This window comes from Camelus ferus, chromosome 3 (genome assembly GCF_009834535.1).
Source record: "Camelus ferus isolate YT-003-E chromosome 3, BCGSAC_Cfer_1.0, whole genome shotgun sequence".
NCBI lineage: Eukaryota > Metazoa > Chordata > Mammalia > Artiodactyla > Camelidae > Camelus > Camelus ferus.
The window spans coordinates 25808236-25825235 of NC_045698.1; the positions used below are offsets into that span (position 1 = coordinate 25808236).

Sequence of the window (17000 nt, forward strand, 5' to 3'; positions counted from 1 at the left end):
GGCGCATCTGTCGATATTTATGTCAGAAATTAAAACTGAGAAAAAAATGTTTAAGTTACAATGACCCATTGAATGTTCGCGTATAACACATTTTAATAAAAATAACTATTTTCAAAACAAAATTTAGTGAGACAAGTGGCACTGTTTTGTAGTTTTACAAATCTCTTTAGCGGTTGGCCTAATAGACGACAGCTGAATTCTCATACCAGCTTCTGCACTCAGCTATGGCAGTATGTTGTTCTGGCTGAAGTGAATGAAAAAAATCTGGCGTCACACAGACATGTAGTTGGAAGGAAAGGAATGTTTAATAGCCTTTTCAGATAATAGTACTCTTTGATACTACACTAAAAATTGACAAAGACGTGAAGTTTGTTAGTCTCTTCTCAGAAAAATGATCTCCAAGTGATGCCACTGTTTGGGTGCAGTACCAGAACCACCCAGGTCTTGGCACCACAGGTTTTTATAAAGTTAACATGAACCCTCTAGAGTCAAGAGTCATAGTCTCTTTCTTTCCTACTCAAAGCATCCATCACTTTTTCTTCCTCCAAGGCTTTTCAGGCTACAGGGCAGAGGACAGAAGATCCGGCCCACATGAACCTTGGCTTGTTTAAAAGTTTAGGATTGGTGGGAGGTCGTTGGTTCCTTTTGACTCCTAGGCCAAGCCCTACACAATTTTAGGATATGTTTTAAAATGGAGTTCATTTTTGAGCGTCTCAGGTAAGACTGCAATTTTCTTCACCTCAGTGAAAGGAGAATTTTTTTTCCTATTAGGTTTACACACACAAGGTTGTTTCTGAAAACTCAGGGTATAGAGTAAAGGAGGCGGCAAGATAGAAGATTTTTATTGAAAGTAGCTTAAATAGTATACAAACTTGAAAGGTTCTGTTTATCTCATCACTTAGAAAATTATACATAAAGAAAAGAAGCCAAATGCCAAAACATATAATACATCTATAGTTAACCCTTTCCCCCAAAGGCAAAATTACTGAGAAAAGTTTATTTTGCCTCTTGAAATGTCTAACCCAAGTAAAACTATGCCTGCAGGAGGTAAATCCACATGGCTTCCTTCCTTGCGTCTCTCCCTTAAACCCACAGGTCTTTCAGAACCACATCACTGAACTGCTGGCCTTTGTGCAGAAGCAGAGTGACATTCAGGTCTTACAGGTCCAGGGCCCAGTGGACAGACAGGCTCTCGTCCTCCACGCCGGCCACCATGTCCTCAACGGCATCCCAGTCCAGCTTGCCGAGGATGCTGCCGGTGCTCTCAGAGAAGCTGTCCGTGCCACCCACCCCGAAAGGAGGCTCTGGCTTTTCTTCAGTTGGTGACAAGTCCTAGCAAATTGAGAAAGACAGTAAAAGGTGGTCCTAGCCTGAGAGAAAATAAATGGAACATGAACTAAGTTTTTCAAAGATTCTAGAGTTGCGCATCCACCAAATGGTGAAGGAAACATGCAGGGAACCCCAGGGCTGTGGCCGCCCAGCACATGTGGCTGCAGGGACATCATCGGACACGAGATGCTGGCATCAGGCCTGGAGGGCGGACAGAATGGATTTTTATACCTATAGTGCAATTATCTGATCTTACATTTTGTGTTTTGTTTTTTGAGTTTTTTCTTTTTTAAGTTAAAAAGAAAATACACAGTCGAGGAAAAATTTTGAAAAGTAAATGCTGGAGCACTAAGCCGAAGTGCAGACACTCTGAATCACCACTTCACACTGCCTTGAATTTTCTACATCCCATGAGAGAAACAAAAAATAAACAAAAAGCCCTGAAGACCACAAGGAATCACCAGGCAACCTGAAATCTGGACCAGTGCTTACCTGCAGAAGGGAACTGTGGCTCCCATGCAGAATGGCGCGGACGTCTGCAGGCACTGTCCAGGGGCTCACCACCGTCTCCTCCCTCTCGCACTCCACGCACACCTGCCCGAGCTGAGGCACAAGCCCAGCACTTCTGCGACTGTTCGTGCACTGCAGACTGCGACATGGAGCCTTAGAGCCTTTCAAGGGGAAAGAGCAAAGCATACGTTGGGATCAATGCACTGACGGAGTTTGTTCTTCTCTGTGACTTTTACCATCAAACCCAAGGCAGCCACATCTTACCTAGCATTTGAATCTCACGGTCTGGGTACGGTTGACCTTAGGGGCTCTAGCAATTCCTGTCCTGTCAGTGTGAGAGAAGGAGACTGGATTCTGGCCACCTCTTCTGATTTTAAAAGCAATGGCAACCTCTAAGACAAGGGAGTCCGGGGAACAGAGTCCACAGGAAAAAATGGAACCACGGTGAAGTTCCAAACTCGAAGTTAGGCGAACCTGGAGAGCTGGGCCTTCCTTGCCTCTTACAGAAAGTCTCCTGTGGAAGCTTCCAAGGAGTGGTGTTCTAGGGATCCCCACTCAGGCTTCCTGCCTACGATCGGCCTTCGGCAGAGGCGTCATGGCAAGTGCACTGACAACGCACGATGGCCCCCTTCCTCCCGGCTGAATATCAGTATTTGCTGAAAAGAAACACTGATCCCAAATCGTGCCCTTAGGCAGCCTAGCAGACCCATCAACCAGCAGCGCTTCCCTGCATAAGGCCCTGGAGGAGCCCCACCCAACACACTTCATGTTCCAAAGCCCTTGCTGCAGCACGTTCTGCCCTCACCGGGTGACTTAAAGAAACACCCAAGCTGGGTGTATGCATGCAGTTTACATGGTGGGAGTGAACACAGGTCCCAATGAGCAGGCATGTGGCCCCTGAAGAGGGCAAGAGGAGGGAACAGAGCGGTGAGTTTGGGCCGCCTGGCCTGTTATCGCTCTACCAACCTCATGCGCTTAGAACTAATGATCCTCCAAGAAACAGGCACCCCTGAAACCAATGACAGCGCACATTCTGGCACTTACTGTGGGCTGTGCGCCGCACCTACGTTCATCCCCTTCAATTACCAGTGCCCCAGGGCCTGGTCCTTGGTCCTCTTACACAAATACTCTCCCTCACTGATCTCATCGAGTTCCACTGCTGAAAATATACATGCTGACAACCTGTATCTCTAGCGTCATAGTGCAAACAGCCTTCCTGACGTCTTTACTTGAATGTGCAATAAACATTCCAATATTAACATGTCCAAAATCCAAACTGTTAATTTCTACCCCGAACCATTTCCTCCAATAGTTTTCCGCATCCCAGGAAATGCTCAGGTTAAAATCCAATCGTCCTTTATCCTTCTTTCTTATGCATCCTAAAACCTATCCAATAGCAAGTCTTAATTTGGTCCATCTTCAAATATATTCCAAATCTAATGACTCCCCGCTGTTTCTACTGTGATAACCCGAGTCTGAGCAATACCTCTGTGCTTGCCTACTGCCTTCTGTTCTTTTCTCCCACACGTTCTAAAACGTAAATTATATGCTCTCCCTAATTCACTCCAAGGGAGCCCCCTGGACCCTTAGCTGAGAGGGTCCAGCCTGCCCCTACACCACATCCCTGGCCACTTTCCCACAGTGACCTTTTCTGTCGCACCGAGACGGTTTCTGTAGCAGGGCTCTGTCCTCGTTCGTCTCTCCACTTGGAACTGTTCTTATCTTTACGTGACAACCCCCTTTCACCATTCAGAATTTCACTCCAATAACACTTTCTCTGAGAGACCTTCCAGGTCTCCATACCTTATCTTTGCGCTACCGTCTGTGCTGTTCCTGACTAACAGTGCCTGGTGCGCAGCAGGATCTTAGTGGACTGTTGCAGAATGAATACTCTTAATGAAAATCCTACGGGGAAAATGTTATTATCTCCATTTTGCAAAGTAGGAAAGTGAGGTTATGTGATTTACCTAAGATGAGAGAAAGAATCAATACTTAGAACCTGAGCTAATATGTTAACTCTCTGTCCTTTGGGGTAAACGGAGAGTAGTACTCAGAGCGCCCTTTGGATAGTCTTCACACCTGTAAGTGAACAGTGGGCTGGCTGCTGGCGACGGGCTTATTTATTATTTAGCTCAGGGCTGGACATAAAAACATGTACTCGGGAAGGAGCTAAGGTCACAACCATGGGGTCCACCACCCGGCCACGCTCTTTGTGCTGAAATCCGTAATTGACATTTCTAAGAGTGATTTATGATTTTTAAAAATTTAGTATTAAGTCCAAGCACCTTCTGTTCTTTCTTTGCCTCTTACCTTTCGGGGAGGTAACTGGAGACCGCACAGCATTCCTCACTGCCATTTTGGCCCCCCCAGCTTTTTTCTGTACAGTAAACGTAGCAGTTCCTATAAAGACACACACACCTCTTTAACCTTCCGTATGCAGGCACGATTTCTCATGTTTCGTGTTATAAGTTCTTTGAGGACAGAAATCTTCTGATTAGTAGGGGCCAGTAAATGGTGGTTGATTTGAACCAAAGAAACAAAACAAAGGTGCAGACGAAGGAAAAGTCTACTTCAGACTTGAAATCCTTATAGCACAACCACAGTCCTTTTTCAGATGGCAAATGTGCCTTGACAACATCTCTGGCAATGGGAAAAGCCAGGAACACGAACCCAGACGAAATGCCAGGAGAATGACCAAATTAGGCTTCTTAAATTCCAGGATTGGTTGCCATCATCTACTGTTTATGTTATGCAAAATGTGTTACTTATAATCCTCAACAACTCTAGGAGGTAGGTTTTAAAAACATATCTGAGGGTACAAAGTAAGCAGCAGAGCTGGGACGTGAACCTAGGCCTGGACGATTCCAAAGTCGAGATCTGTTATTTATGCCTCCAATCCTTCTCAGATACTTATTACATGGTCTTTATATTATTTTTGATAGAATTAAACACAAAACAAGCAAGCAAGCAAGCAAGCAAGCAAGCAAGCAAGAAAGAAAGAAAGAAAGAAAGAGAAAGAGAGAGAGAGAGAGAGAGGGGAGGGAGGAAGGAAGAAAGAAAGAAAGAAAGAAAGGAAGGAAGGAAGGAAGGAAGAAAGGAAGAAAGAAAGGAAGAAAGGAAGAAAGAAAAAGGACCCTTGGGTATAACAGTTTGCATGCAGAGCTGAAGAAATTAGCCAAAACTGCATACTTCTTTACAAAAGATAGTAACATATAGTCAAACTCACAAGTATTTTCAGGTAAATTCTTTTATGGAAGAACTGCAGTGATTTTTTTTAAACACTGATGGATCCTCACTTCCCATCTATGCAATGACTGAACTCGCCCTCGTGGGCTTGGGTTATCTGTATCACCGACTGGGAAGAACCCGGGTTTCTCCCACTGCCCTACAATACTGGAGACCTGAAGCCGCTGAATGTTGCCAGGGAAATGGCTGGGTTCTGGATGTGGTGGAAGCCACACATAGGCACTATCTGGATGGTCAGAGAAGCCAGCATGTTCACAAGTCCCTCAAGTTTCCTCTCCTACCTTTGCCTTAAAGGTCCAGGGAAGCGAAGTGGCGGGGGGTCAGCTCGGATAACAGCTAGGCACATGGTGTTCTGTGACATAGTATAAATACTACAAAACCTGCCCATTAATATTCTTGAACAAAAATTAGTTCATCAATAGCTATTTTTAGGTAAAAAAGCTAAATAGCCTTTTTCTCCCCATTTATGCAATTATTCAGTTATTTCATTTGTTCAATGTGAAGGGGTAATACAAGATGAAGAAGAGAGTGTTGCTACCCTCAAAAAATTTAGTGTGTCATGGGACATACTAAGTTTATAAGTAACCACAACAGACGACCTGTTACATTAGTGCCTCACGAGGGGGAGAAACATGACTGAGTGTTCAGAGGACAAAAAAAATAGCTACTTTAGCTACCAGTGCTACCATTTGTCTCTAATATTCACAACCACCATGCGAGTTAAGTACAAGCCACTTAAAAAACAAAAATATGGACGTTAAAATTCATTATATCAGGTTGGAAGAACTAAACAATTAAAATTAGGGAAGTCTTCCAAGACATGGAGGTAGGTTCAAGGTACAAGGCAGAATTTCAACGCAGGAATGGGAGCACACAGCATGTGAAAATAAGCCTGCAAGAGTCACGGATTATCCTGACTATACAGGGAAAGGAGGCTAAGAAGGCAGAAGGAGAGGGTCTGGACTGATCTACGTGGGGTGGGGGCCCTGGAGCAGCAGCACGGCATCAAGCAGAGTCCATCAAGGGCCAGCGAGGGGACCAAAGGAGGGCCAAGGCCTCAGCCCAGTCAAGTGCAAGGTAACAACACAGGCCTGACACTGGGGGCAGGTCCAAGAGAAAGACATACTTCCACATAATCCAAGACATTTTCATCTGATATTAAGAAACCATGGTTCAAAGAGGGAGGGGCAAGATGAGGTGAAGGATTAAGAGCTATAAACTATCAGGTATAAAATAAGCTACAAGGATGTACTGTACAACATGGGGGATATGGCCAATATTTTATACTAACTATAGTATAACCTTTAAAAATTGTGAATCACCATATTGTATACTTGTAACATATAGTATTGTACATCAACTATACTTCAATTTAAAAAATATATTGTAAAATACATAAATAAATAAAGTTAAAAAAAAAAACATGGTTCAAGTTTAAAACCCTTGCCAATTTGGGGTATTTCTTTAATTTTGGTAAAGGTATCAGATATAAAATAAAATTAAAAACTAAAAAAAATCATGGTTATTATTTTTAAATTCCAGTTAAAAAAAAAAAAAAGAGCAGTAGCTTTATTATTTAATTTGTCAATGAAAAGCAAGAGTTAACCAAACTATTAAATTTTATCAAAAGGATTAGAATTTATGGAAACTTCAATTTTCTAAATTAAGACAGCATACTAAAGTGCAGGTTCTAGGTGCGTAAATTCTAGACCAAGACTGGGTTTAAATCCTGACTCTACCACTTCCTCACTGTCTGATCTTAGGCAGTTATTTCAACTTTCTCTGCCTTGACTTTCACATCTTTAAAATGGGAACATAAAAGTGTGTTTCTCATAGGGTTGTAATTCAAGAGCTTAAACAGAATCTGGCACGTTAGTTTTTATACATTTTTAGCTGTATACATTTATACTACATATTAAAAAATGTATACTTTTTTTGTAATCTAGATAGCTTGATTTATTAGTTTGCTTGGGTAACTTTAACACAGTATATACTCACTGGATTTTTTTTTTTTAACACAAAAATTCATCAGGGATAGTAAAAAAAATTCCAAGTTAAAAAAGTTTCAATTTTCTTAAATAATCCTCATATGTACCATTTCACATTGTGGAAAAGGTTAGCTATGATTATGTATTTTTAACGTGTAATCATTTTATATAATGTGTATGTTTTACTTTAGTAATCAAAACTCAAACATGGCAAAATTTAAAAAGGAAAGCTAGCAATAAATAACAGATATTATACTTCACATGGGGGAAAGGGTAAAAACACGGTATCTCATATTCCTCTTCTGTGATACAGCCATCCTGAAATCTATCAGAACGTGATTTGTAAAAACGCCTACATCTTCAGCCAGACACACGAAACAGATTCCCAAATAAGTCGCATCTAATTTACTGACTGTTCAAGTTCTATTGCAAAAAGGCTGTTAGTTTAAAAAGATTCCTAGGGTCTTCTTATTTCAAAAGAACAAAATTCCAGTATGGCTAAGTCTTTATCAATCCCTTGCATTCTGTTGAAATGGGAACTGCTTTTCACTAAAATTTTCACCAAGATTTACAGCTTTTACTATTGAAAACACAACTCTGAAGACAAGAAGGCATACATCCAAATTACACAAGACAATAAAATACTTTAATCTTACCACGTGGCCAGGGTGAGCCTTGAGGCTGCCTGAAAGGTCTTGCCTTTGGGGTATAACTTGGTCTGGTGGATATACATCTGACTTTTCCAGGTTGATGGACTGGAAAATTGTGCCCATGTCGATTCTCTCTAAAGTAGAAATTATATAATTATTATATTCCCAGAATCTCTATCAAAGACAAACTACAATATTTCAAAAAGCCTGAACTCCAGCTCAGACGAATATATTCACTTGATCCTGCTTACTCTGTTCCTCAGTGATGTGGTTAGTGTATAACTCTCCTCGAAACCCAAACTTCACTCGTTTTTTTCCCAAAGAAAGTGTTGTGTTTATCTCTCTATCCATTTCAAATGCTCTATACATTTGACAGTTACTTACATATTAAATACCCTGTATTATTCTAGAAAATATTCAAGGGAAGTCTCTGCTATTTTGAGGACATCCCAAATCACACACACACACAAAGTGCTCTGATTACAGCTGCATTTGTGTTGGGTAGCATTTCCTCTAGGCTCTTAAGTTACATGATTTTGTTTATAATCCTAATCATTTATTTTGTCAAAGATGGTAATTTTTAACAACATGTACTGCCAATTCATGTCCACTTTATGGATCACCAACAAATACAATTTTGTGTGTCTGACATATATAAGAAACTTTATGCCTGGGTACTCTTCTTTAGCCTTCTATGTCTAATTAATTCTTGCCTACTGAACTCATATCCAAACCTACTGCAGGTCATCAAAGAAGAAACACGTAACAGAATCTACAAGTGAATCAGCAAGTCAGGGTCAGAAGAGAGAGTGGAGGAGGAAGTGGTGAGCTGGTGGGGGCTGTCGGCTTCTGCAAGAGTGGAGCCAGTGGAGAAACAGGGAGAGCAGTTAGGAGGCAAATTACAGAAGGCATTATGAACAAAAACTGCGGAAAAGTAGAAAACAAGTTTGAACGGATTATCAAAATGTATTAGGTATACGAAGTGTTTTGTTACATCGTAATTAGAGATTTAATGCAATTTTTGTCTTTCTCCTTGGTGATTCTATAAAATAATAAAAGTCTCATAATTAGGATGCCATTTTCTCATTCACCTTACGATCATAATTCAGAGCAGGGTAGATGCAAACACACTGGACTTTGGTCATAAAAGCACTTCATGCTAATCACACTTGACATTATCTTGCCAAATGACATGCCAAACCTGTCTTACCCTCCTGGAGAAGGGGAGTGCTGCCTTCCAGGAATCTGAGCAGTTCTGTGTTTGTTAGGCAATGGTTTCTGTGCAGTTGCTGGAAGTTGTACTGATTCAGACAAAAGTTCATTCATCAGACTGTATGCTTGTGAGATTCGACGACTATAGTGGTCAGAGAGTAGCAATCTTTAGAGGAAGAATTAAACAACATTTAATGCAAGAATCACTTTCAGTTCATATTTCTAGAGGGAACATAATGTTCAAAGACCACCTAGCATTTATTTTCTTCAATGCAAATTCAAATTTCAGATCTCTGAAAACCATTAGGAGGTGTTAGTAAGGGCAGCTGTGGTTATGGCCTCGGGGGTATTTTCAAAATGCACATACAAATCTGGACTGGGAGAAGGAGGGGAATAGCAGAAATAAAAGTTACAAAAATGGAACGGAAGGGGAGAGTATAGCTCAAGTGGTAGAGCGTGTGCTTAGCATGCATGAGGTCCTGGGTTCAATCCCCAGTATCTCCTCTAAAAATAAATAAACTTAATTACCACCCCCCAACCCCCAAAAAACTAAAAAAAAAAATTGAAGGAATAGTATTTCAAAATAAATTTCTAAAAAGGCCAGTGGAGTCTAGTTATTTCCCTTTCAGTTTTCTCCCATAATTTTCTGTTTATCAACAAAAAAGGGACTAGTGTGAAAAAGAGGATCCCTAACACATTATCTATGGCCTCAGGGGAGCAAGCGAGAGCGAACACTCAGGGCAACTCCCAAACTCACTTGTCTTTCTCATGCTTCATCTTTTGTCTCAGCCTGATTTCCCTGGAAGTCATGTAAAACTGCACAAGAAATAACCAGTCAGTTCATTACTCTTCAGTTCAAATAATTAAACCATTATGATCCATGGAAAACATGAAACTTCTACTCATCAATTTTAACAGGAGGTTAAAACATAATTTTGTTATTTAGTAAACAGTACACGACCCTGTCATATGTGATGAAGCTTCCTACCCCAACACAAAACATGAAAACGTTAAATTAAAGCATCATGTAATTAAAGTGAAAATCCAGCTTAAAAAATGGGATGCAAAATCTATCTTAGTAGCTAAATTAATGTATTTTATCAAAAGGAAAGAACCTTATTAAGCTGCACTTAAAATGGAAAATGGGAACATCTTTAGGATGGAGACACGTATACTTTGTACTCAGTCTTGTAATTAATCTCACCAAGAGCTTGGCTGACAAAGCAGAGATGAGTCACACATTTAAAACCATTATTTTAATATTTTAAAATGTTTACCAGAAATCTACTACACTGTGTTCACTGAGACTTGCAAACTCTTCAAAACTTAAGGCAAACTGGCCAATATCAGCTATACACATCTTATCCAGTAAAATACTAATGAGGGTAAGTCCTTTCACACACAATTCTGTGTATAAAAACATAAACAGAGAAGTGGATTCACTTTCTCAAGATCCTATATAGAAGTAGTCAATAATAAATTAAAGGTCTTTTTGATTTCTGACAGAAATGCAAGTGAAAATTCTAATTACACTAACTCCTCACTAGTTCCAAAGCTTTACCTAAATAGAAGCTAAAAGATAAAGAAACAAGTATCTGTGATATTGAAGGAAAAGTCACAAAGTCTATCAACAAAACAATCCCAATGTCCTCTGAGTTCATTTATTCTAAATTTGGACACAATTCTAACCATCTGGGGCATCTGCCTGGCTGACAGTGGAGGGTGGAAGAACACACACATACACAGACGCACTGTAAGATGCTGGTCTTAAGCAGTCCTGAAGGTCAATGCCATGTCCCCAGGGCTGGTGACAAAATGTTATTATCACACCAGGGTGCTCTTTCCAGACACCGGTAAGTAAATTATACACTGTAAATAATAGTTCACCTACTTTTGCACCATTTGGTGCTTAAATGTGACAACCTTATCTGGAAAATTCACTTACAGAATGTGATCACCTAATGATGCTGAAAAAAATGAAGTACTACTATATTTTACATCAGATTACAAAGTAAAAGATAAACTTTAATCAAAGTGCAATCTAAACATGGTTTTCATAGTAGTGGAATTATCAAAGTAACATTGCTTTGTTTCATATTCTGAGGAAAAACCCTTCTGACTTAGCCCTGGTGCTGTCCACAGCCAGGGCTCAGGACATAAATGCTGACAGTTCAAAGGGCAGTGGAAACACACACACACACACAAGTACCATGTTCTCTGGCCTCACGACTGGATCATACTTGAAAAGATCTTCCGGTGATGACTTCTGGATAGAGAACTGATTGTTAAATGGCTTTACTACACACACAGTCAGCTGTTCAACTGCCACTGACTTTGACTGAAAATTAAGGGAACAACTCCAATCCGTCACCCAACCTGCAGCCTCTTCATTTGGTTAAAATGCTAGAGCCATAATTAGCCCAGGGGAGAAAAAATATTTAAGAAAGCTCAATAGAACATAGTTTGTAGAATTCCCTGCTATATTTCATTAAGGTAATTTCTTAACTTTTCCGGACTTAAGAAAAATGCTGACTTTTCTATCTATCAAACGAAAAATTGCATCCAAATTATGTTAATTCTTTTCTTGAACACTTGCCACATACTCTGTGAGAAGTCCATCACCCTTGACATTGCAGACTTACTGGACGGCTCCTGGGGCAGAAAGGATCGTGTTCCTGGCCTCTCTTTTCTGCCAGCTGAGTTAAGTACTCTGCCATTCTCTCTTTTCGTTTTCTTTTCATCCAGATTTGTATCTCCCTTCTCTCCTTCTCAGTTCTCCGTGGACGTCTGCCACAGGAATGCTGAATCCTGAGAAATTTAACAAGCAGGGCATCACTGATTTTAAATTTATTATGGAGGTAAGAAGCATCACAACTAGACACTGTTTATTTGGAAAGCGTCTGCCCCACCTCGAAAAGTCAGACACTTAGATCTCTAGTCAGCTTGTTCCAACCTGTCCCCTGAAATCCACTGACAACGATCTCAGGTCACCGACAGCCTCTTCGGTCTTCGTCCTACTGGACTTCTCCATGACATTTGGTACCACTGGCTTCTCCTTTCTGCTTTAGACTCTCTCTTACCTGGGTCTTTGCCTAACTCTCAAACACGATGCAGCCTCGTACAATGGCTCCTTTCTTTTCTGCTCATCACTTCAATATTAATGTCTGTAAAGGTTCTGGTTTGGATTTCTTCACCTATAATCTATTTCTGGACTCTCAATCACCTCCAAAACTTTAATGCAGTGATGATTCTCAACTGCTGCCCTTCTGGATCTGGACTCACATTCGTGCCGGAGCTGTGCTTCCCAGGGGCCAGCAGGAGCTAACCACCGAGCAGGGCGGGATGCTGCGGCTGCCCAGTCCTGCAGGACACAGGACTCCTCCGACGTGACTTTGGCTTGATGTCTCACCACAGACCCAGCTGAAACTTTCTTCAACTACACTGTACCCTGAGATCACATACTCAGCCCTCTCTCCTTCACAGAGAGGGGTCAGACTTGCACTGTGGTCTGATGCCTCTCCCTACTTATTTTTTCCCCTCACAGGCTTGTCTCCCAATAAATCTTTTGTACATCTAATCCCATTTTGGCTTCTACACAAGGACTACTGAGAACAATTCAAGAACACAGGCAGTGTAAGATGGGGATTTAAGGCAGGCTCGTCACCCAGTGTGTGAAGAAGACACCATTCTAACTAGAAGATGGGTCGTGGACACAGATGATGTGACCTACACGGAAAACCTGCTTTCCTTCTGAGAGTCTGGGCTCTTGGTAAGTGCCAGGCAGAGGGTGCCTACTTGACCAGCTCCCAGTAAATCAATAAACCAAGAGGTGTATGTATCCCAAAGAAGCATCAGTAGAAGAGACAGCCTTTATTCTTGGCCCAAGAAAGGCTGCAAGGAAAAACACTTTAACCTAATGTTCCAAGGAAAAGCTATTTAAAATGTACTCTAGGGGCTCATATTTAGGGTGAAGTACTATGAACTAAATCATTAATTACTTCTAAAAAGAAATAGGATTAAATTTATGTTGTACTCAGAGTGATGAGACCTTGGGAAAGCTCACAGGATACAGATGTGCGGTACTGGTTAAATAAACCAGTCTATATATTGCTTAGTAGGGGGAGGAATGACCCACAGACAACACAAAATATATTTACAAAGAAAAAAACATTCTGAGCTTTGAATTTGTGCCCTAAAGATCACATTAAAACATGATCAATTTTGAATATTCTTGAACCATAAACATTTTAAATAGGTTAAAAATGAATTACTCAGTGATTACCTGGAGATCCTCCTAGCCTGTTGTTCCGTTAAGCCGAGCTCTTCACTGGAAACTCCGTCTCTTGTTATAAGGTCATTGATGATGTCTGCGATGTCAGTCAATTCACTCATCTGGAATGGATCTATTTCAACACTTCATTCGCAGATGCAATTTAAGAAATACAAATCAGTATCTACAACTTAATTACATGAAGCAAAAATGAACTTGTAAAACTATGCCCTCCAACAGCATAAATGGATGTAAACATTATAAACATATGACTAATTTCCTTCTATTGCTTTAACTCCAATAATATTCAGTGGAAAAGACTAATCATCAATAATTGATAACTTCATACGTACCCTTAGAAAAGCAAATATAAGGCCTTGGACAACTTCCACCTCTCCTGCCTATTGAAATTTAATACATAGGTCGTAAAAGAAAATACAGCAAATGTAGGCCACCGTATTCTAATTACCTATGCTAAAACAATAGGGGATACAATGTAATTATCCTTGTTTCTTAAAATACCCCAGTCCCAATGGGAATTAATTACACTCCTTTAATCCACAAAATAATACGTAATGTAGAAGTTTACACACATACGAAAAAATTTCCAGAACACCTAATTTATACCCAACTTTAGGTAAAATTATGAATTAATTCTTAAGATATTTACCTGTCAAATAACTCATTACTGTTATTCACACCTTAAAAAAAGAAACATTACTATTAATAAAAACTTCAGGTCAGTTTTTTTTCTACTTTATTATTAACCTGAACTTTTCTATTCAGAGTACTCTAAAAAATATACCATAGGAGGTACAATCTTTCTTTGCTTTTGGACATAGTTTAGCATACTGGAGTGTAATTTACTAAACAAAAAACAAACAAAAAAACTTCTGACGACCTAAAAGTAATACATTTGGGAAAATATTTAATTTAAATCCAAGAGCCTTTACTTGGAAGAATATGACCCAAAGAATAATTTTTAAACCTTGTCCAATATTAAGTACATGTCTTTAAAGCAAAATACATGTCTTTAAAGCAAATTTAATCTATTCAATTTTCGTATGTTTAACAAAGACAATTAAGTTAATACAGGGAAAAATGTTCTGGCATATCTTCTCAAAAACATTTCCTTGTTAAGACTTTCTTATAACAAGATAAATCCACCCTGCCCCTAAGACTTAGACATCCACATGTTTTTAATAATAAATAATTTTGCTTTCTTAATCACATATTGTTTTGTTTATTAACCTCAAATGAAGAATTTTACATTATCTTTGTTCTCAGAGTCTGGCCATTTGTGAGTTTTTTGATAACAGTGTAACTATAGATTAATCAGTTATAAAAGATGTGACTACTAAGAAATGAAACTGATTCCTTTTATCAAAAGGCAGAGAAGTATTTTATTCAAGTAAATACCTTTAAATGTAGTTACACAGGAAAAGTCTACCCTTATTTCACCTTCAAATCAATTTTGGAATGCCTCCTTTGGGACTGCCTTCACAATTTACTAAACACAATAGCTTCATTCCTTGATAAGCACAAGTCCTTTTTAAAAAAATTCCAAACAGTAACACTCAGCCTGATAATCTACTTCATTTATCAGAGATGTCTGAATAACATATGGCCATTACTAAAAATTAAATTCATCCTCAGTGAATAAATTACTTGCCACTATTGAGAACTACAAAAGAGGAGATCTAAGCTATTTGTGAGCACTAGAAGTAAGAGAATGACTACACATCTTTCCAAGACACCAGTCTTGGAGAAGAAAACACCCATTCGGGCATCTAAATTCAGCACTTTTTATAAAATACGAATTTAGTTTCTTTTTAAACTTACAATTAAACACTGAAATTTTAAATTTACAATTAAACATGAAAAACATTTCTATTCATCCATCTTTATATGTGTTATGCCACTTGCTGACATTTCTCCTTTTTCCCCTCTTGCCCCCTAGTTTGAGAGACCATTACAATCCTGAATGTTTCCTTAGCCTGGTACTCCCCATGTTTCTTTTCCTGCTACTTTTTTTTCTTCTGTCTTTAAACACTAGAGTTTGTATTTATTCCCATCTTGAAATGATCTTTTACTTCATTTCCTTTACCTCATTTTCCTACTCCCTGTTACTGTCGGCATTCTGAAGTTGTCTATAGTTACAGCTTCTTGAGCCTGTCTTCGTCCCCAACCTGCCTTCTTTTGAAATTACACTGAAAGTTCTCAAAGTCCTTAAAAAAACTGTCTTTATTCATGACTTTCTGGTGGCATGTGAAACTGTTAGCCACTCACTTTTTCTTGACAATCCCTTCACCTTTCTAAACACACTGTTCTTCACCAGAGTTCCTCCCCCATTTCCCTCCCTGGGGAGGCTCCCCTCGCTCTCTGATGGGTAACATTTCACAGCCTGGTCCCCAGCATTTCCCCTTTTTTCCATCTTTCCCACAGAAAACAGACGCACTAAGTCTTGACTATACAATTAGGTAAACATTCATTCATTCTCTCCTCCTCCTCCCCTTCCATCCACTTAGTTGGTGAGTACCATCACCTGCCTATGCAGAATGTCTTTTTTTCCTTCCCCTTTCCCACAACACTGCCCAGGTCCTCATCACTGCATGGGAGAGATTAGTTTAACTGCTCACGAACTGATCTAGACCTCCATCCTAGTCTTCCTTTAATAATGGTAATAAAACATATTGTAAACACTACGTAAAACCATTTTTTGAGGGGGAGGGTAATTATGCATGCATGCATGTATGTATGTATCTATTTACTTACTTACTTACTTACTTACTTACTTACTTACTTATTTATTTATTTATTTATTTAATGGAGGTACTGGGGACTGAACCCAGGACCTCGTGCATGCTAAGCACATACTCTACCACTAAGCTATACCCTCCCTGCTAAAATCATTATTATTGACCATCATTATCTGTGGGCAAAAAAAAAAAATTTCAAAGTCACTGTCAGTGGTTCAACTGTTACATTTACTATGCCCTGTTATTCATGTGACACAATCTATTTGTTAGGACTAAGGAACAGCATTTTGAATTGCCAGCTCCAAACGAAATGGAATGAACAGTGGAACTGAACTCGTCTAAGTCTCAGTATCCTCACCTGTAAATGAGGATAATAATGGTATCGACCTCACAGGTCAGGCGAACCCCAGAGTCAATGCACGTAAGACAGCAAGGTCTGGCACAGGGCAGAGGATTACAGCTATTATTTTGTTTTTAAATTAAAACTCCCATAATTGGCAGAGATTGAATTTCCCTATTTTTGTAAAAATCAAGTATTATAGTATCATAGTATAACATTGCAATATGATAGTATAATATTCCAGTTGCTATATATTTAACATTAACAAGTCAGAGATATGATACATGTGTGCAGTGTATCTCACGAAGGTGACAAGGTGACACAAGTTCTTCATGTAAAGGGCACAATTTTTAATTCCCCCTCCCCTGAAAGTTATAAATGTTGCAAAATGGCTTCACAAATCCTGCACAACTATAGTCCTAGTAAGTACTCTGCAGTAACAGTATATTTGGAAAATAAGAGTAAATGAAAAAGGTTAAGAACAATACCAGGAGAAGTCGCATTCTGGTCACTGGAAAGGCTGGTGGCTGAATCGGCAGAAGGAAACATACAGGTTTTCTGACTAGAATGAGTTTCCGTTACTGAAATCTCTTCTTTGTCCCATTTATCTTTATTTGTATGCGCCAGGAAATGCACTAGTTCACAATATATATTACAATTAAAAGAAAACAGTAGAAAAAATCGCATGGAAAAGAT

The 17000-nt window shown here is 39.5% G+C and overlaps 1 protein-coding gene across 1 annotated transcript in view; it reads right to left on the minus strand.

Annotated features, from left to right (window-relative positions):
* Nucleotides 1-283: 283 nt before the first annotated feature.
* CPLANE1 (ciliogenesis and planar polarity effector 1) overlaps nucleotides 284-17000 on the minus strand; it is a 94964-nt gene continuing 78247 nt past the window's right edge. Inside the window, 10 exon segments of the mRNA XM_014559668.2 lie at nucleotides 284-1332; nucleotides 1822-2000; nucleotides 4150-4239; nucleotides 7730-7857; nucleotides 8934-9101; nucleotides 9693-9751; nucleotides 11578-11743; nucleotides 13218-13349; nucleotides 13876-13906; nucleotides 16793-16939. Coding sequence (XP_014415154.2) covers nucleotides 1159-1332; nucleotides 1822-2000; nucleotides 4150-4239; nucleotides 7730-7857; nucleotides 8934-9101; nucleotides 9693-9751; nucleotides 11578-11743; nucleotides 13218-13349; nucleotides 13876-13906; nucleotides 16793-16939 — 1274 coding nt within the window. The 3' untranslated portion in view covers nucleotides 284-1158.